This window comes from Narcine bancroftii, chromosome 4, assembly GCF_036971445.1.
Source record: "Narcine bancroftii isolate sNarBan1 chromosome 4, sNarBan1.hap1, whole genome shotgun sequence".
Lineage (NCBI taxonomy): Eukaryota > Metazoa > Chordata > Chondrichthyes > Torpediniformes > Narcinidae > Narcine > Narcine bancroftii.
Window position 1 is genome coordinate 303432991 of NC_091472.1, and position 21109 is coordinate 303454099.

Below are 21109 nucleotides of genomic sequence, written 5' to 3' on the forward strand. Positions count from 1 at the left end.
TCAATGAAATAAAAGAAGTAGCCAAATATTATAACAACTGTATAGTTTTTATCCAAATAAGAAACTCACTGACACAAAGAGACAACTTGGGATGATGAACTATCACATTAGAGTCCTGTATATTTAGCATACTTATTCTGAAATATCAAAAGGATTATTACATGTTCCCTGTGGTAGGTTGAGTGGCATTTGGTTTTAGCATTGAGACAGTATATTAATTTTAGAAGAGACTCAAAACAGATACATTAGGGCACAGAATTTAAGATGCACTTCTGCGTCAACTATATTTATTTTCGAAAGCTGGCTTGGGATGAGGATTATAAATACAGTTTAATGGGAATTGACCTCTTGAGGAGGAATTGCACCTGGAACATAACGAATGTTATGTAGTCCATAGTTTGATCAGGTTTGTCATGCCCGTAATCTTCATAAAATCGCAATACGACATTTGTTCATCATGTGATCACAGAAAGCAGATAACTTTTTTTTTAAAACACCCTCTAATGTGAATGCACCACTGAAAATATCCTGTCAGCATGCATAACTACATGGTACAAGAAATGCTGCACCTAAGATTGCAAGAAACCACAGAGATTCTGAATGCAGCTCAGATCAATGCTTAACTGCAATCAATTAATGAAAAGCACTTTGACCTTGTACATCAGTCTATATTTACATCTCTAGGCTGGAACAGATTAAGTTACTGTCCAGGAAACTTAATAGGACCCGAAGCAAAAGCATAATATTGTACAGCACAACTAAGCATGCAATACATGTACCAGAGTACCACATTACTCACCCAGTACCTCGAATAGCAGAAGATGAATCACCACTTATCTAAAGTTATACCCTCTTCCAGAGTAAACAAGTTAAAAAAAATAATAAAATGTGCTGTATATGCGAGTGTAATAGTCAAATTTTGTGAACCAATTTTTAATGTTAAAATTTAAGAGTTCGTCTATTACACGCATGCTACTTTTGACCATGGCCAAGTACCTGTGTTGTTTGGGGCACCTGGAGCTCGACTGAGTGGTAAGTCCGCCTTCAGGGTGTCGGGAGTTCGGATGGCCAGGTGGGCGATTGGGGGTTAGGTGAGAGCTTGTGGTTGGGGACATCAGAAACTTGGATGGACGGGCGGTCAGGGCCTAAGCAAGAGTTCACGGTCAGTGTGATGGGAGCTCAAATGGCAGGTGGCGGGGCCTTGGTAAGGGACAATGGTCAGGAGCTTGGATAGGCAGAGCCTAGGCAAGAGTCTGCGGATGGGACGTCGGGAGCTCGGATGGGCAGGTGGCTGGGACCCAGGCAAGGGATGACGGTTAGGGTATTGAGAACTCAGATGGGCAAGTGGCTGGGGCATAGACTGCAGTATGCTGACGGGAGCTCTGTTGGGTGGATGGGCGGAAAATAGAGTGATCGACTTTTACACGCAATATATGTAAAACACTTTACCAGACTTTTGGGCCAAAAATAGGGAGCTGACTCTAATACAGTGGTAGATCAGTAGCACCTCAGTAAATAATAGTGGCTTCAATGAACTGCAATAAGTTGGAATTTTATATATTTACAAGATTTCCTTGATCAGCATCCTGGATAGTGTCATATTAAATAGCAATGCCTTTCTGCTGACAACTTTTGCTGCCTAGCTGCTATGACATCGACCAGCAGCTATAGAAATTCGCCAATGGTATATTTAAAACAATAATTTTTTATTATATAAAATCTACTCATCTCTAAACTTAACCCCAACTATGGGCGAATGAAAACACTAAAGGATTATGATCAGTGCAAACAACAATCAGCTCCCAAGCAGTGCAAATGTAAACATTGAAATGCTGCAAAGCCCACACAAGGGTCAATAATTCTTTTTCAATAGTAGAATAATTCTTTTGATGGTTATTGAATTTCTTAGATATGTAAGCCACTGATTGGTCAATTTCATCTCGACCAATCGTTTGTAATAGAACTGCTCCTGTAGCTTTATCACTAGCATCGACTGCAAAAGAAAATGGCTTCTCAAAGTCAGGTGACTTAAGCACAGGGTTGTGACATAAAAGGTCTTTCAGCTTGTCAAATGCTTCCTGACAAATGGTTGTCCAAATAAAACTAACCCCCTTTATCAGAAGATTAGTCAAAGGAAGGACAATAACAGCAAATTTTTATTTTTTTTTACCTGTGGGAAAGGGAAACTCAGAAATTCTCAACTCTCGCCTGGACAGGCACCAATTTTCCTTGACCAACAATTTAACCATAAGTCACTGTATCATGACAAAATTCACTTTTAGCTAAATTAACAGTAAGACTTGCTTCTAAATGTTTAATGAACAACATCTCTAATGCAAACATATATGCTTCCCAGGTATCATTCCCAGTAACCAAATCATCAATGCTCTAAATCTTTCAACTCACATACTACTTTAAGGGATTGCTTAATGTGGTACACGAGTGGAAAGAAAAAACCACTGTTTTAATCGTACCTAATTGACTCAGTATGTGCACGGTTTCATAACTCCAAAGGAAATGGGATAATGACAATTTTTCTCAAGCAAAATATTTCAGTAACAATTGGGTCTGGAGCAGAGGTTCTGAACCTTCCTTTCCCACTCGCATACCTCCTTAAGCAATCCCTCACAGAGCACCGATGGCATAGGGATTACTTAAAGTAGTATGTGAGTGGAAAGAAAAATGTTGAGAATCACTGCTCTGAAGCTTGAATCACAGAAATGAACATCCTTTGAAATGTTCCTGGAGCATTCTTCATTTCAAACAGTAGAACACTAATCCATATAACCTGACGGGGTTACGAATGCAGAAATTTCCTTACCTCTCTCTGTTAAGGGAACACCTTTTAACCTTTTAATAAGTCCATCTTCATAAGAAATTTAGCCTTTCCAACTTTGTCTACACAATCATCCACCCGAGGGATAGGATAAGCATCTGTCTCTGTTACTGTATTAACATTTCTATAACCAGTGCAAAATCTAACCACCCTATCCGATTTAGGCACCAGGACACAAGGTGAACTTGAATTTGAAGTAGATTGTCTAATAATATCATCTCTTGATCTACAAGGGTCAACTTGTATCATCTCATGATCCATAAATTCCTCAGTTTTATCAATAACCTCTAATGAAGGCTGCTTCTTGATAACATCCAAATTCTCAAAATAAAGTTTTAACATGTTGACATGGCAGCGTTGTGGTTTACATCTCCTATCAGGTGCCTTAACTACGTAGTTGACTTCATTTACCTTTGACTCTACCTCATCCAGTCCTGAAAATTTTGCCCCAAGAGGATTTGAATTTGTTGGGAGCAGAGTTAACACTTTATCCCCTGGTTTAAAAATTCTCATTCTCTTTTTAAAAAAAAAATCATACCAGACTTTCACTTTATCTTGAGCTGTTTTCAAATTCTCTTCAGCTATTTTAAAGACTTTGCAAATGATTTATAAACTTTGAAACATAATCTAACAAATTCAACTGCATATCCTTATTAACCCATTGCTCCTTCAACAACATTAAAGGTCCTCGAACTTGATGTCCAAATACCAACTCAAAAGGACAAATACCTAATGATTCTTGTACAGATTCCTTTACCGCAAACAAGAGCAAATGGACACCTTCACCTCAGTCTTTCTCATTCTCACAACAGGTCCTCATCATGGTTTTTAAGGTCAAATGAAACCTCTCCAAGTACCCGTGAGATTCTGGATGATATGCAGATGAGGTGATCAAATTCATGTCATCTGTGGCAGACATCGCTGAACTCTAAAACACTGTCTAATATGAGTGACTGGGCAGCCCCAGTACCTCGAAGGATTTTTACTGTCATCTGTGGTAACCCTTCCTCTAACGAAACCTTACCCTTTGACACAAAATGTTTGAGTTCCTTCCTAATTTTACCAGCATCTCAAGAACCTTTTTTTTCATTTGAATACAGGCATCTGGTCCTATCTCCTTTTCTTTCTTTTTCTTTAGCGCAGGACAATTTGCTATTACGTGACCAGGTTTCTTACCATAGTGGCAAAGTGGACCTGAAGGTTTTTCTTTTTCTTACTTCCCTTCTTCTTTACTCATTGCACTACTTCCCCATTTTTTTTCTAATTTATTGGATATTCCTCATTACCCTTTTGGAAAGGTCTACTGGGTACAAATCCTGCCAAATTTACAGTCCCTTTTCATCTAAATATGGTTTTGTGTGTTTAGGAACACACCTTTTAATTTCTTCCACAAACACCAACTCTTTCAGTCTGTTATAATCACCATTAATCTCTTTTGATGTGCACCATCAATCAAAGTACACAGCTTTGTCATTTGCAAAATCCCTATAAGACTGTGTCTCAAATTCCTGAATTTTTGTCTTCAAGCTTCTGGAACCAATTCATAAGCCTTAAGCGCAGCGTGCTTTACAGAATCATAATCAACAGCTCGTTGAATTGTAAGGCAAGCCTCCTGAGCTTTAATCACACTCTGAAACATGGTTTCTTGCGATTTCAGGCTCTCAGCAACTTTCTCAAAATGCTGAAAGTATTTATCAATATCAGCTTCATCAAACTGAGGAACTAATTTCACCTCCCTACTAGTCATAAAACTCTCATGAGGACCATGAGATGGATCTCCTCCTTCTCTTCTATTTCTTTCAAACTCCCTTTGTTTTTCTGCTTCCTCAGCTCAACGTTCTTCGAACTCTAGTTCCACCTTCTTTTGTTCTCTCTCAAACGGTCTCTGCCTTTCGGCTTCCTCTCTTTTTTTCTCTGCTTCTTCCTTTTGCCTTTCACCTTCTTCCATTTTTCTTTTCTCCTTTCCCCTGAATTCTTTCTAACTCATGCTGCACTTGGTCTTTCTCTCTCTCTCTCTCTCTCTCTCAATTCTATTTTTTTCTCACTACATCTGTCCTAGCTATAACTGCTGCTCAAGAGATTTGCTCTCAGGAAATTGTTTTAACTCCATACTTTTATATCGTTCTCAGCTATAATTCTCTGGATCTCAAATTTTTTCATTGATGGTTTTATCCCCACAAGTTCCAACTTTTGGGCAATAGTCACTGTCTCACTCCTTTTTGCCCCTGCAAATCTGCAGAGGTTGGTGATGCCAAAAACGTATCGATATCCATTGCTGCTGATTCCACACACACCAGCCTTTTAATTGGCTTTCAAAAAGGAATTTAACCAAACAAATTGAAAATTAATTGATCAATAAGCTCCAATTTTGGTTATTATTCTGAACAATCCTCCAATTTGTTATGACATAGACCAGCAGCAATAGAAATTCACCAAGACAATAGTATCTTTAAAACAACATATTTTATTAATAACTATTAAGAACATAGAATCTTAATTAACTTAACCCCAACTATGCACAAATGTATATGTGTGTGTATGGTTTACAATTCTGTAAAGTCCAATTCAAAGTTCAGTCTTAGAAATCTTGCATTGAAATTCAGTGTCTTTAAACTGATGTTTAAAAGTAATTATGGAGTAGAGAGGCACCAAGTCATCAATTTTCTCAAAACTCACAAATTCTTGTCAAGTTGCTACCAGATAATTATTTCTTCATACGAAAGATTTTTCCACAATTCCCCTCTCTTGCAAGAAGAACGCGATTTATACTATGCTTTCACAAACCCAGACAAGGGCTAAATGAAATAACTATCAGAATGGTTAGGATCCAACTGCAAGAATGATCTTCCTTTCTTTTACCCAAATATGGATCAGTCAGTGGTGACTATTACAATAGTCACATCAGCACTGCTCTCTCTCTTGACAAAGAGAAACAGTCAAAGTGGCCATCCTCTCCGAAGCCACTCCAATTTTGTGTCCAGATGATTCTCTGATACTTAAAATGTTTTTTACAAGGGTCTGAATCACATGACCGGCTTAAGCAATACTAACTCTGTTAGTTTCATTTTCCCAGGTGTCTTCTTTAGACAACATCCATTGCTTCAGACTTTCAATGGAACAATCAATCCTGGTTTTATGATTGCTCTAACTCCAGACAAGTTGTCTCCAGTATGTGTGTTATCTGCGTGTCTCTTTCCCATTTCCAAACCCACAAAGTAACTTTAAATATATATATATATATATATATACACACACACACATATATATATATATATATAGACATATATATACACACACATATATATATATATATACACACACATATATATATACACACATATATATACACACATATATATACACACATATATATACACACATATATATACACACACATATATACACACACATATATACACACACATATATACACACACATATATATATATATACACACACATATATATATATATACATATATATACACATACATATACACATACATATATATATATACATATATATATATACACACACATATATATATATACACACACATATATATATATACACACACACACACACATATATATATATATATAGACACACACACACTCACACACACACATAAACCTAAAGATTAATAAAAACATGTCTGTAACAGTTATGACCTTATTAATCAATTTATTTCTCATGGAATGGGACATCCAGAAATCCTTAAAGGCACAGCTTTAGTTTAAGTTCCGCTATTCAAAATGTTTACAGCTATTCTCATAGGATCTCACTGAAATGATGGAGACTATTTCATCTCTAATTTAACCTCAATTCTTTAAAAGAACTGCCCATTTTACACTAAAATAACAGATTTTCCTTTCAAAAAAAATCTGCAAATCAATTTTTCAAGAATGTTCAAGTCTTTTGCAAATTTATTCTGAATCCTATTCCGCTAAGCTTGCAGGAATGTTGTTGTTGGCCACAGCAACCTTTTTTCTAAAGCATTCCCATTTTCTGTCTTGTTCCCCAGACAGTTCATTTTACATCCACCATCTCTACTTGCTGCATTGAAAAACCGTGCAAATTTCAGAAACCTTTTGTTTAGATCTTGCTACACCTTGTATCATATGGGTAATTCTGGCATCCTCTAAAACCCCTTGTCATTCCTTATGATGTGGAGCTTGGAATTTTACACAATCCTCCACCAGCCATTGAGATGGAAGGTATTGTTGATAGTGTTATCATATGGCACTTACTCTTCAATCATTACCTGTTCATCTAATTTGACTTTCATCAATATCTCTTTACTCCAGACCTCATCACAGCCTTGATCCAAATGTGGAAAGCCAAATTCTTGAGGGCAGTGATCAGCAGCCTTGAAACTGAAGCAGCCTAATCATCTGAAGAATATTTCAGCTAGACGCCAAATTGTGGAGATTCGCAAACAGAATGGAGAACTGACTGTTAACCAGGAAGAGATAAATCAATCTTTCCAAAATTTTTATACATCCATATATAGTACAGAATCCCCTCAAGACCTTAGTAATATGTTTAATTTTTTAGAACATTTGAAACTCCCAAAAGTATTACCTCAAGATAACTTAGAATTAAGTAAACCCATTACAGATTCGGAGATCAATAATACTATTTTCTCACTGAACTCGGGGAAAGCACCAGGTCCTGATGGATATTCTGTGGAATTTTATAAAGCTTTTTCTTCTACTCTCTCTCCCTGGCTGATTAAGATGTTTGATGAATCTATCACATTGGGTAAACTACCACAATCATTTTACAGAGCTACGATTTCTCTAATCTTGAAAAAAAATAAAGACCCGACCGAATGTTCTTCTTATAGACCTATTTCTTTGTTGAATGTTGATTCTAAGATCTTCTCTAAAATTCTAGCGACAAGGCTAGAGAAGATATTACCATATATTATCTCTGAAGACCAGACTGGATTCATTAAAAATCGTTATTCCTCCTTTAATATTAGAAGATCGATGAATATTATTTACACTCCTTCACATAAGTCTTCAGAATGTGTTATTTCACTAGATGCTGAGAAGGCCTTCGATAGAGTAGAATGGCCTTATTTATTTACAGTTCTTGAAAAATTTAATTTTAGTCCGATATTTATATCTTGGATTAAACTTCTTTATAATTCCCCAGTTGCCTCGGTTTTTACTAATACCCAAAGATCGCCATATTTTCGATTATTTCGGGGCACCAGGCAAGAGTGCCCCCTTAGCCCTTTATTATTTAACTTAGCTTTAGAACCTTTGGCAATTGCTATCAGAGAAGCACCCAATATTACTGGTATTATTCGTTGCAGGGATATTCATAAAGTATCACTATATGCAGATGATTTATTGTTATATATTTCCAATCCTGAAAATTCTATTCCTGCAGTTTTATCTTTATTAGCCCAATTTAGTAATTTTTCGGGATATAAACTGAACTTAAATAAAAGTGAATTATTCCCTTTTAATGGATGGGTTCCTATTTATGATAGTTTGCCTTTTAAAATAGCTAGAGACCATTTTATATATTTAGGGATTAAGATTACTAAAAAACATAAAGATTTGTTTAGGACTAATTTTTTACCTCTATTGGACCTGATCGGCAGTTTACTTACCAATTGGTCACCATTATCCCTATCCATGATAGGCCGAATTAATGCTATTAAGATGATGATCTTACCTGAATTTTTATATATATTCCAAGCTATACCTATTTTTGTTCCTAAATCTTTTTTTGATAAGGTCGATTCTAAATTGTCCTCGTATATCTGGCAAAACAAGAATCCTAGATTGGGGAAAAAATATTTACAGAAATCTAAACTAGAGGGAGGGTTGGCATTACCCAACTTTAGAATTTATTACTGGGCAATTAATATTAGTTACTTAAGGTATTGGTTGAATTATTCAGAATTATCTCTAAATCCCCATTGGGTAAATTTAGAAATTAAACCGATACAAAATTTTTCAATTAGCTCTATTTTGGGAGCTGCTCTCCCTTTTACTCTTACTAAATTATATAAACAAATTGATAATCCAATGGCTAAACATACACTACGTATATGGTTTCAATTCCGGAGATTTTTTGGCCTAAGTCATTTTATCTTGGAAACTCCTATTGTACTAAATTTCCTTTTTCATCCCTCTCTAATTGATCAAGCTTATTTACTCTGGAAAGTTAAAGGTATAACATGCTTTTCAGATTTATTCTTGGATAACTCTTTCATGTCATTTGAACAATTATCCATGAAATATGATTTACCTCGATCTCATTTCTTTCGATATTTGCAGATTAGGAGTTTCTTAGTTTCGACTTTACCCTCTTTTCCCAATCGGGAGACTACGACTGTTTTAGAGGATATACTATATTCAAAATTCCCTCCAAAACGTGTGATATCTAAATTATATAATATAATTACAAAAATAAATTCTGGGACTTTTGAAAAGTTTAAAAATGATTGGGAAAGAGAACTCAACCTTCATATTTCCAATGAAAATTGGAATAAAATTCTGCGACTGGTAAACTCTTCTTCTCTATGTGCAAAACATTCACTAATACAGTTTAAAGTTGTTCATAGAGCTCATATGTCTAAAGATAAACTCCATCGCTTTTATTCTCATATCGATCCTATATGTGATAAATGTCAATTGGAAATAGCTTCCCTTACACATATGTTTTGGTCCTGTCCCTCTTTACAGAATTATTGGAAGGAAATTTTTTCCATTATATCTACTGTTTTGAATATTGATTTACAACCACATCCCATTACTGCAATTTTTGGATTACCTATGATAGATTTGACTTATTTATCTCTTCCTGCGGATCGTATGATTGCTTTTCTTACACTAATGGCTAGAAGATCTATACTATTGAATTGGAAAGAGGTTAATCCTCCCACTGTTTTCCAATGGTTTACCCAAACTATACTATGTTTAAATTTAGAGAAAATTAGAAACTCTGTCTATGAATCCCCTTCTAAGTTTGAGTTAACCTGGCGACCATTTATTCAATATTTTCATTTGTGGTGAGTTGATCTGGCTCTGTTTTCTTTCTATGATTATGTATGATAATTGGGCTGTAAGATGAGATCGGAGTGATCGGCGTGGTTTAGCTATATCTGTAGGTTTTTTTTTAAAGTTTTTTTTAATTCAGATTTGTTTTTTCTTCTTTTTTGGGGTTTTTTTTCTCTTTTTTCATATATTGTTATTAATTATATCTTTTTTTTTAGAGATAGTTCACACCCTAAACTGATCTAAAAACTTTTTTTAATGATATATTTTTATTCTGTAATATTATTGTTTAATATCTCTGTATTAATTCATTACTTACTATGTATTTTTTATATCTCTTTGAACTGTATGTGTTTATAAATTATAATAATAATAAAAAGATTGAAAAAGAAAGAAACTGAAGCAGCATAAAGGTGCTCCGGGAAAATTAAAATTTATGGCATCTGGTACAAAACTGCGGTTTCTTGCAGTCTTAGGTGGTGCATTTCACATCTCATGCAGTGATGCATGCTGACAGGATACATTCAGCGGCACATCCACAGTTTACAAGGCAGTAGTTTGGAAGAAAGCATGGAATGAAAACATTGGAGAGTGTAAAAGTCTCTGATTTCTGTGATCACATGAGGAACAAATGTTGTATTTAGATTTATGAAAATATGGACATGACAAATCTGATCAAACTCTAATTGGGTCCCGACTTGAACAGAGTAAGATAAATGTGGTTGTTGGAGATCAAATGATCCCAGCCCCAATATGTTATTGCAAGAGTATCCAGAACAGTTTGTTAGACCAGACCATTTTCTACTGCTTTGTCAAGGAGTTCCTTTCCATATGAAATCAAATTGGAGATGTGTCCTGATGATTGTACAATGCTCAGTTTCATTGGTAACTCCTCAAGAAATGAGCTATTAACAAGATAATAGTGAGGTATAGGGTGATACAACAACTATCTCCAACAGGAGAGTCTAATCATTATGACATTCAATGACACTGCCATCACCAAGTCTCCCACTATCAACATCCTGAGAGTCAGTAATGAGCAGATCCTCAACTGGTGCAGTCTAATATTATAGCTACCAGAGCTGCAGAACGAGCATCCTATTCCAACTGAATAATCTCCTGACTCTCCAATGCTCCATCCACCAGGTACAAGCCAGGTGTGTGATTGAACACTCTTGATTTTCTTGGATGAATTTAGTTTCAACAATACTCAGGAAGCTTGACATCCTCCAGGGTAAAGCATTGTCAGCCCAATGGCTGTAGCGTACCATTGTGTTGGCATTGGAGTATCCAGGGGGATTCACGAGCCTGATCCCCAGAATGAAAGGGTTATCACACAAGAACTGTACTCGCAGGAATTTTGAAAAATGGCGGGGGGGGGGGGGGGGGGGGGGGGCGTGGGGGGCAGACGAAATCTCATTGAAACCTACTGAACACTGAAAATCCTGAACGTGGAGAGGTTGTTTCCTGTAGTGAGGCAGCTGGGACCAGAGAGCAGCACCTCAGAAAGCAAAAACATCCCTTTAGAACAGAAATGAGGAGGAATTTATTTTTCCAAAGGGTGGTGAATCTGTGGAATTCATTGCCATGTTTGGTTGTGGAGGTCAAGGTCATTGGGTATATTTTAGACTGAGAGAGATGGATTTTTGATTAGGAAGGGAATCAAGGGTAACAAGGAGAAATTAATGAATGGTGGAGCAGATATGATGGGCCAAATAGTCTAGTTCCAGTCTAATGTCTTATGGTAATACTGTTCACTTCATGTTAAATTGCCATGTATATTTTACACCGGTTTCTTTTCTGGAAATGGCTTTAAAATGAGAATGTTTTTTTCCCCCCAAACACAGAAACGATATTTTCTGCAATCAACTCTGGCACAATGAAAGCAACTATTGGCAGAATCATAAATATTCATTGACCACCTGCATTTATTTGAGGGGTCATGCTGCTCAGTATTTCCTTTTCAATGAAACCTCTTGGTTAAGTAATCAAAGTGCCTACAGTCACAGCCCATCAATCTTCTACCCTCTCAACTTTAACCATTTAATCATCCAAAAAAACATACAAAAAGCAGCACTTTAAATTTTGATGATTAGATGGAACTAAAACAAGGTAAATAAATTTTTGTGTAATAGACTTACCTATAGGATACCCCAAAGCAAAGTCATTGCTCTGTGTGGCAAAGATTGGGAAGAGTCCAGCTTTGCCAAATCGGCATTCTGGGCCTGCTATTAGCAGTGTGAGGATGCAGACAATTATGAAAACTGCAGCCTTAGCAACAAGGATACTGCAAACAAAAATCCAGTTTATGTGAGTAAAGTCTAAAGCCACCATATTCTGAAAAAGTAGGGCAGGAAGTGCAAACATCGACACAAAGCTTCCTAAACCTTTGGCCTCCGTAGAAGTAATGAGGTTCACTCGTCCAGCAACATATCCACAAAGTATAATGCCAAAGCATTCTAAAAGAGCAGGGAAGAGCCTGCTAATAGACATTGCAGAAACAACAGCTTCGGAGGAATTTGTGGCGATATCCAAACTTGCCATGTTTCTTTCCATAGAGGAACTCAAAAGTGTGGCTTGAGTCAATGATGAGAGCATTGATGAATCAATAGATAAAGATGGCCAATGGGTGCTGAAAGGAAACAAACACATTAATGGTAATCTGAAGATCTGTATTCAGGATGAGACTTAATCCATCTACTAACTTTGTTTTTTTCCCTGGTATTTGATTAAATGGTTTCAAGCTCCTCACTCAAATGGCAACTCTCATCTTAACTGTTTGGATGAGCTACAAGAATCAATTGGATTCTAATTCTGAGTGCGTCTTCAGTTTACTGCATCTTCAGTTAACAGGTATAATGATATAATTATTCATGACCATGGGAGTTTCTATCTCGGTTATCACAGCAAATGAAAACTAATGAACATTCATTTGGTGTCAGAGAGAAAACTTATTTTGGTATGTCCACCTTGTCATCAAGCTGAATGAACATAGGATATTTTCAATAATGCCCCCAAAGTTATTCTCCAATGCTTTTCACCCAATGCCTATCATTCTCAGAAGGCATCATTTGAGAAATTTCATGTATTTGGTTCATTTCTACTCAAGTGTTGTACATGAGCGCCAATAACTCAATATACTGCAGTCTTTGCTCCTTCAAGGCTTCTTCTTTTTGTATTTACATGCCTCGTAATAGATGACTCATCAATTTAAATTTCAGAGGGAAATCAGAGAATGAGAGGTGGAGAAATGCACAAAAGTGAAAGAGCAACTAGAGTCATGCTGATGGGAAGTAAAGTTATCTAATATTTCAGGCATAAGCCCTTAGTCAAGGGCTGTGCAAAAAGCAGGGGTGGGAGGGGGAGGAGAGGAGGGAAGAAGTGGCAGGGGGAGGAGCACAAGCTAATAGGTATCATGGGTGATAGAGGTAGAAGAGTAGAAAAAAGCTGAATGGAGAGGAAAGGGTACGGATGGGAGATGTAGGAGACAGGAATATGAAAAGAGAGAGGTGGGGTGAGGGATAGTTAAACAGAAGCTGTTAATGCTGGTTGGAGAGTGCCCACACAGAATATTAGGTATCGTTCCTCCAATTTGTGGGTAGCCTCGGTTTGGCAGCTCATGAGGCCATACATTGACATCTCGGAGTGGGAATGGTGAGTGGAATTAAAATGGTTGTCCATCTCAGGAGACAAACTCCCTGTAGATATTTTCTACAAACCTACTAACTCTCACAGACTCTTCAACTACACCTCTTTATACCATGTCCTGTGTAAGGATTCCATTTTTTTCTCAATTTCTCCACCTCCATCGCATCTGCTCCCGGGATGAGACCTTTCATTACAGAACAATTGAGGTGTCCTCCTTCTTCAAAAAACGTGGCTTCCCTCTACTGCTATCAACTTACTTGCAGCTCCTCTATTTCCTGTACATGCACAGTAGGGAACTCCGCCCCATTTAAATCTCGTTGGGGACTGTGAGAATAAAAGAAGAGCAGTTAAAAAGAAGCATGATAGATAGGTGCTCTTTTAAACTTCTCCATTGGCCAATTAACTATAGCCAATGAAGAGAATGGAAGCTCAAGTGGTGGAGCCAGTGCAGGAATGGCCTAATATAGGAGTGATGAGTTAGAGGCTTTGGTGGGAGAGGGTTCGACAAGTAGAGGCGGAGGACATAAAATAGATAAGATCTTTGTGTAGTAACAAAGAGTAGGTCATGGAGAGGGCTGGGAGAGCGGTGGAATGCTCTGTTTGCAGGGTGTAGAAAATCTGGGCAAGCACAATTAATGATTTCACCTGTGGTGAATGCAGCTGAAGCTCCTTACAGACCATGTGAGGGAAGTAGGAGCTGGATGGTCGGATCATTTGAGAGGCAGATGCGGTGTAGTGGCCAGATTTCTGGCATTGATTCTGATCCTTTGACTAAGAAGGGAAGCGAGGTGAATGGGAGAGCTATAGTGATTGGGGGTTCAAGAGTTAGGTGAATACATAGGAGGTTCTGTGAACAAGATCTAGATTCCCAGATGGTATGTCGCCTCGTGCCAGGGTCAGGGTCATCTCAGATCAATTCCACAGCATTCTGATGCGGGAGGGTGAGCAGCCAGATATCGTGGTTCACATTGGTATCGATGACATAGATAAGAGATGAGGTCCTGAAGAGAGAATATAGGGAGTTGGGAAGGAAGCTAAAAACAGGACATCAAGGGTGGTAACCTTGGGATTACTGCCTGTGCCACGTGCCAGGGAGGGTCGGAATGTGAAGTTGAGGCAGATGAATGCGTGGTTGAAGAGTTGGTGCAGGGGAAGGGTTTCAGAATTGTTGATCATTGGGATCTCTTCTGGGGAAGGTATGACCTGTATAAAAAGATAGGCTGCACCTAAACTGGAGAGGGACCAATATCCTGGCAGACAGGTTTGCTAGAGTTGTTGGGGGAAGGTTTAAACTAGTTTGGCAGGGGTATGGAAACTAGAATGTACGGGCAGAGAATAGAGAAAAAGAAAGGAAAGGATGATGCAATGTGTGATGGGCTTCTGAGGAAGAACAGGTAAGAGTGGAAGCATAAATGTTGTCAGTTGAAGGGCTTGAAACGTGTCTATTTCAATGCAAGGAATATTAGGAATAAAGGAGATAACCAAAGCATAGATCAGTAGGAAGAATTAAGATGTTGTGGTCGTTACAGACAAAGACAGTATTGGCTGATGCAGGTACTTTAATGTGTTAAAGAGGGATATGATGGGAGATAAAAGAGGTGGGGGGAGTAGCATTACTGGTCACAGCTGCAGAAAGGGAGGACACTGTGGAGGGAGTGTCTACTGAGTTGATGTGGGTGGAAATCAGAAAAAGAGAAGGAGCAATCACTGTACTGGGAGCAATCTTCCAAATTGTCCTTGGACACTGAGAGGCACACAAGTAAGGCAGAGTTTGGAATGGTGCACAAGTAACAGGGATGTTGTTAGGGGAGACTTCAACTTCCCCAATATTGACTGGCACCTCCTTTCTGCAAGAGGAATAGATGGGGCAAAATTCATCAGGTGTGCACAAGAAGGATTCCTGACACATTGTGTGGACCAGCCGACTAGAGGAGAGTCCATACTGGATCTAGTACTGGCTAATCAACCTGGTCAGGTGACAGACCTCTTGGTGGGGGAGCATTTTGAACATAGTGACCACAAGTCCCTGAACTTTAGCATAGCTAGCACTAGGATAAAAGCAAACAAAATGGTAAAGTACTTAATTGGGGAAGGGTTAATTACGATGAGATGAGGCAGGAATTAGGGAGTACAAATTGGGAAAAGATGATCTCAGGAGAAAGCGCAGAAGTAATGTGGAGGATGTTTAGGAACCACTTGCATGGGGCTCTGGATAGATTTGTCCAAATGGGACAGGGAAAAACTGGTAGGAACAGGGAACTGTGGTTGACTAAACATGTGAGGCAGCTAGTTCAGAAGGAAGCATACATTTGAATTAGGAAACAAAAAAAAAAACAGGAATTGCTCATGGGAATTATATGATAGCGAGGAAGGATCTTAAGAAAGGATTTAGGAGAACTGGAAGGGGGCATAAGAAGGCATTGGGAAGTAGGATTAAGGAGAATCCAAGGCATTCTATGAATACATGAACAACAGAAGGATGAGTGGGGAGGACTGCTTAAGGATAAAGGAGGAAACAACTACCTGAAAACGGAGGAGGTTGGGGAGGTTCTAAATGAATACTTTGCTTCAGTATTAACCAGAGAAAAGAACCTTGGTTAAGATGAGATCAGAATAGAACAAGCTTATGTGCTGGAACATATTGAGATGAGGAAAGAGGAACTGCAGGATTTTCTTTAAAAAAAATTAAGGTTGAAGGACTTAGACCAACTTGTTTTGATTGTGCACTCCATGAAGAGTATCTAAAAGATGGTTAAAATTAAGATTTTTTTCACTAAAATATGGACAAGTATTAAGAAACCAAGCAGCTGTGAACAAAAATTGAAGTTTCTACTCAGCCAGGAACGTCGAGCGAAAGCCCAAAAGGGAGTGGTGTAAGAGTGGCTTCAGGCCCGGTGGACCCTGGCAGAGCTGATGAGTCAGGGCAAGAACTAAATATTATCCTGGAAAAAATGAAAAACTTGAGCAACTGATTTGCAGGCATTGAAAATGTAATGAGAGACATGACTGAAAGGATAACTGAAATTAAAGAAATCGTTGAAGACTTAATGGAAAGAATTAACCAAGCAGAAGTAGACTTGGTAAAAACATAGGATAAGCTAAAAGCTTTGGACAAAGATGGTAAGCAATGAGAGTCGGACAGATAAGGCCTGGTGGACAAGATTGACAACATGGAGAATTTTAGTAGATGAAATAATAAGACAGAAAAAATTTTTATAAAAGAAATCGATGGAAGAGATCCAGTGAACATCTTTGAAACATGGATCCTGTGAGTGCTGAGAGAAGACAAATTCAGAGAAGAATTACATATTGAAAGGGCCCACTGGATCCTCGGATCCAGCACAGCCAGCGATCATGACCGGTCCTGGTAAGGCTTTTGAGTTACCAGGAACGGGAGACAATTCTGGGAGCAGCATATGAACACTCTAAGCAAATTAATGGGCCGCCTGAGATTGACCATGAAAAAATGATATTTTTTTCAAGATTTTAGTCTTACTTTGATTAAGCAAAGGAAGGAGTTTGATGATGTAACAAGACAATTGCATTCCAAAAACTTGAAATATTCGATGACGTACCCCGCGACTCTGAGGGTCGAAGTAGCAGGAGGTCATTGATTATTTTTCAAGGCTAAGAACGAAGACTTCCTGCGAGATTTATAAAAAGACTAGTGTGGCCAAAGAGGAAGACAGTGAAGAATGTTTACAATTCCTAAATTAAAGTTGATTTAAAAAAAACTGTATTGTATTTATTGTTGAAAAGTAAATTTTATTGTAACGTTCATGGAGAGCTCAGAAAAGAGAGAAAACTTGGGAAAAATAGTAGCAGGGTGGAGACTTCAGTCTAAGGGGGAGAATGGCGCCTGGAGAGGAGTATTTATAAAAGGTGGAACTAAAGGAAGTGGTTTTTCTTCCTTGAGAGATTCCATGGGCTTTTTTTCATGGGCTTTCCTGTTTACGTCAACTTCAGGGCAGGGACATTGCATGTGTGTTTTTTTTTTAAAAGGGGAAAGATCACTATTAGTTAAACAATCCAAAAGGTTTTATTGTTCAACAATATTTGTATAAAAGAATCAATGTGATAGAATGCTAAAATTTAATTAGTCTTAATGTTAATGGGATAAATGGGTTGGTGAAAAGGAGGAAGGTCTTGGCACACTTAAAAAAAAAATTAAAGCCAGATATAGTCTTTCTACAAGAAACACATCTTACTTAATCGGAACATGCTAAATTAAAAAGACGATGGGTGGAACAAGTAATATCGTCTTCATTTGGTTCAAAAGAAAGAGTAGCAATTCTAATTAATAAAAATATAATAATAATAATAATAATAACATAAGAGACTCTGACCAAGCCAGAAGATTTGTAATGGCACATTATAAAATGTATATAGAATCACGGACTTTTATGAATATCTATGCACCAAATTGACGATGAAGCCTTTATGAAGGAAGTCTTTTTAAAAGCAGCAGAAGGAAAACAAAATATACTGGTCGGAGATTTAAATTTCTGTATAGATTCTATATTGGATAAATGGGCCAGAACAGTAACAATGGATTTAAATTTGATTGATATACGGAGGCACATTAACCCCATAGAAAGAGACTATTTGTTCTGCTCAAGGGCATGTGATTCATATACAAGGATTGATTTGTTTTTAATGTATGCCCAGTTAAAAAGTAGTGGTTTAAAAAAAAGGAATATTCGGCGAGACTTTTATCCGATCATTCACCATTAACTTTAACTATTGCAATAATGGAAAAACAAGAAAATATGTATAGATACCATCTCAATGCCACACAGTTGAAAAGGAAGGATTTTTGTGAGTTTATTAAGAGACAGATAGAACTATTTTGTGAAACTAATCTTCCTTCTACTGAATAGCTTTTTAATATGGGATACGCTTAAAGCCTACCTAAGAGGACAAATAATTTCTTATGCAAAAAATGTTAAAGAGAGAATATGCTACAGAGCAAGATGGTTTAGAAAAAGACATAAAATTGGGAAAAGAATATCAGAGAACAGGATTACAAGAAAAATATAGAATATTAGAGAATAAAAAAATTGAACTATAACACATTACAAATGTATTTAATGGAAAAACTATATTAAAAACCAAACAAAAATATTATGAATTATGAGAAAGGGCACTTAAAGTTTTATCTTGGCAGTTAAAGGCAGAGGAGTCATCTAGAATGATAAATGCAATAAAAACAGAAGCCGATATTATAACATATAATCAAAAAGATATAAATAATATTTTAGACAATATTATATGAAACTACATAAATCAGAATTATTAGGAGATGAAAATAAGACGGACAAATTTTTTTTATCAAATGTTGAACTTCCAAAATTAGAAGATAGAGAATGAATTGATTTAGATGCCCCCTTCACAAGAAAAGAATTCGAGAAAGGTTTGGGTACTTTACAAACTAACAAATCTCCAGGAGAGAATGGGTTTCCTCCTGAGTTCTACAAATAATTTAACAATTTATTGATGCCTCTTGCGATGCATGGAGACCGAGACTCACCCAGAATCTTTCTCAACTGCTATAATTAGAGTGCTACCGAAGAAAAGTCGAGACCCATTAAAAACTTCATCACTCCTGAATGCTGATTATAAAATATTGGCAAAGGTATTAGCTAATAGACTGGGACAATATCTACCAAAATTAATACATGCAGATCAGGTGGGATTGTTAAAGGAAGACATACCTCAAATAGTCTAAGTAGATTGTTCAATATAATACATATGGCAAAATCAAAGTTAAATCATAGATGTAGAAAAAGCATTAACTCAATTATAATGGTCTTTCTCATTTAAAACATTGGAAAAATTTAGTATAGGCAGAAAATTCATGAACTGGATAAGAACTCTATCATAAACCACAAGCCAAAAATATAACTACTAATCAGATGTCAATGGTTTCTCCCTTGAGTAGATCAAGAAGCCTTGTCTCCAGCACATTTTATCCTAGCTATTGAGTCACTAGCAGAGATTATAAGGGTTTCAAAGTTGGACAGGAAGAACATAAAATTATCTTATTTGCTGATGAATCCTTGATAAAATTACATACAACATGAGAAAAATATAGAAGAATATCAGGTTATAAAATAAATATGGACAAGAATGAGATAATGCCATTGAAAAACATCAAAAGGTAGGAGATTTAAATGGAAGATGGATGGAATCAAATATTTAAGAATAATGACAGATAACAATTTACAGAACTTATATAAATTTAATTACACTCCTCTTTTATAAAAAATAGAGAAAGATTTACAGAAATGGAAAAACCTGCTGTGATTACTCTGCTGGGAAGAGTAAATTGTATTAAAATGAAGGTGATGCCAAGATTACAGTATCTTTTTCAATCGTTGCCTATTGCACTACCTGAAAATTTCTTTAAATTATTGAATAATTATTTAAGGCAATTCCTATGGAATAACAAAGTGCCGAGAATTTCACTGGAAAAGCTAACATGGGATTATAAATTGGGAAGACTTAGACTTCCAGATTTTAAAAAATACTGTTTATCAGCATAAGCAAGATTTTTTATCATTCTCCTTTGAAGAAGACAGTCTTCCTTCTTGGATCCAAATGGGATTCAATTCATTACAAGAAGAGACAGCGAAGGACTTTATTTACAAGTGGCATGTTAAATTAATAACAAAAAATGACTGATAATCCTATATTAATACATAGGATTAGAATATGGCAAGAAATAAATGAGCATATTGGAAAAAAAGCAGGTATATAATTAGGAACACCATTATGTAAAAATGTGTTGCTGCGATGAATCTGGGTAACAAAATATTAAATTCATCTTATGATAAAAGAACAAGATATATTGATGATGGTTATCTGGAGGGATCTCCCATGTATTTTGAAAAATTAAGAAATAAATACGGAGTAGCTAATGAGACTTTCTTTTGTTTTCTCCAGGTAAGATTGTTCCTAAGAGAAAGATGGGGCCAAGTTTTGCCCCACTTGAAATTAGTGAAATGGAACGAACGATTTGGCTGGGGTATACACCTAAATTTATAACTAAGATTACTATGCTCTCCAGAATGAAAGTGCAAAACCGGGTTTACAAAGATTGAAAGAGAGAGATGAGTCGGATCTAGGTGTTGCAATTATGAGATGTTGGTCTGATTGGTATTTGGATAGCATGACATCAATTATAAAGGCAAGATTCAAATTAGTGCAATATAATTTTCTTCATCAATTATATGTCACACCACTGAAGTTTCATAAATCAAAATCTGAAATATCGCTTATGTGTTTTAGGTGTGGGGCAGAAAAGGAATGTTCTTACATGCATATGGTTGTGTGTGAAGGTGAGACCTTTCTGGCAGGATATTATTGAAATATTAACAAGGATAACAGGGACAGCCTTCATGGGCGACATAGACCATTATCTTTTGGGCAACTTTATTGAAATAAGTAATAAACTAACTAAATTCCAAATTTCATTTGTTAAAATAGCCTTAGCAATGGCTAAGAAATGTAATGCAATTACTTGGAAATCTGACCCTCTCTACATATAGCTACTGAGATGAATAGTTGTATACCTATGGAAAAAAATTACATACAACTTGAA

The 21109-nt window shown here is 36.7% G+C and overlaps 1 protein-coding gene across 1 annotated transcript in view; it reads right to left on the bottom strand.

Moving 5' to 3' along the window:
• gpr155a (G protein-coupled receptor 155a) overlaps window positions 1–21109 on the bottom strand; it is a 118097-nt gene that overhangs the window by 83492 nt on the left and 13496 nt on the right. Inside the window, exon 3 of the mRNA XM_069935773.1 lies at window positions 12000–12490. Coding sequence (XP_069791874.1) covers window positions 12000–12456 — 457 coding nt within the window. The 5' untranslated portion in view covers window positions 12457–12490. The remainder of the gene's footprint in view (window positions 1–11999; window positions 12491–21109) is intronic.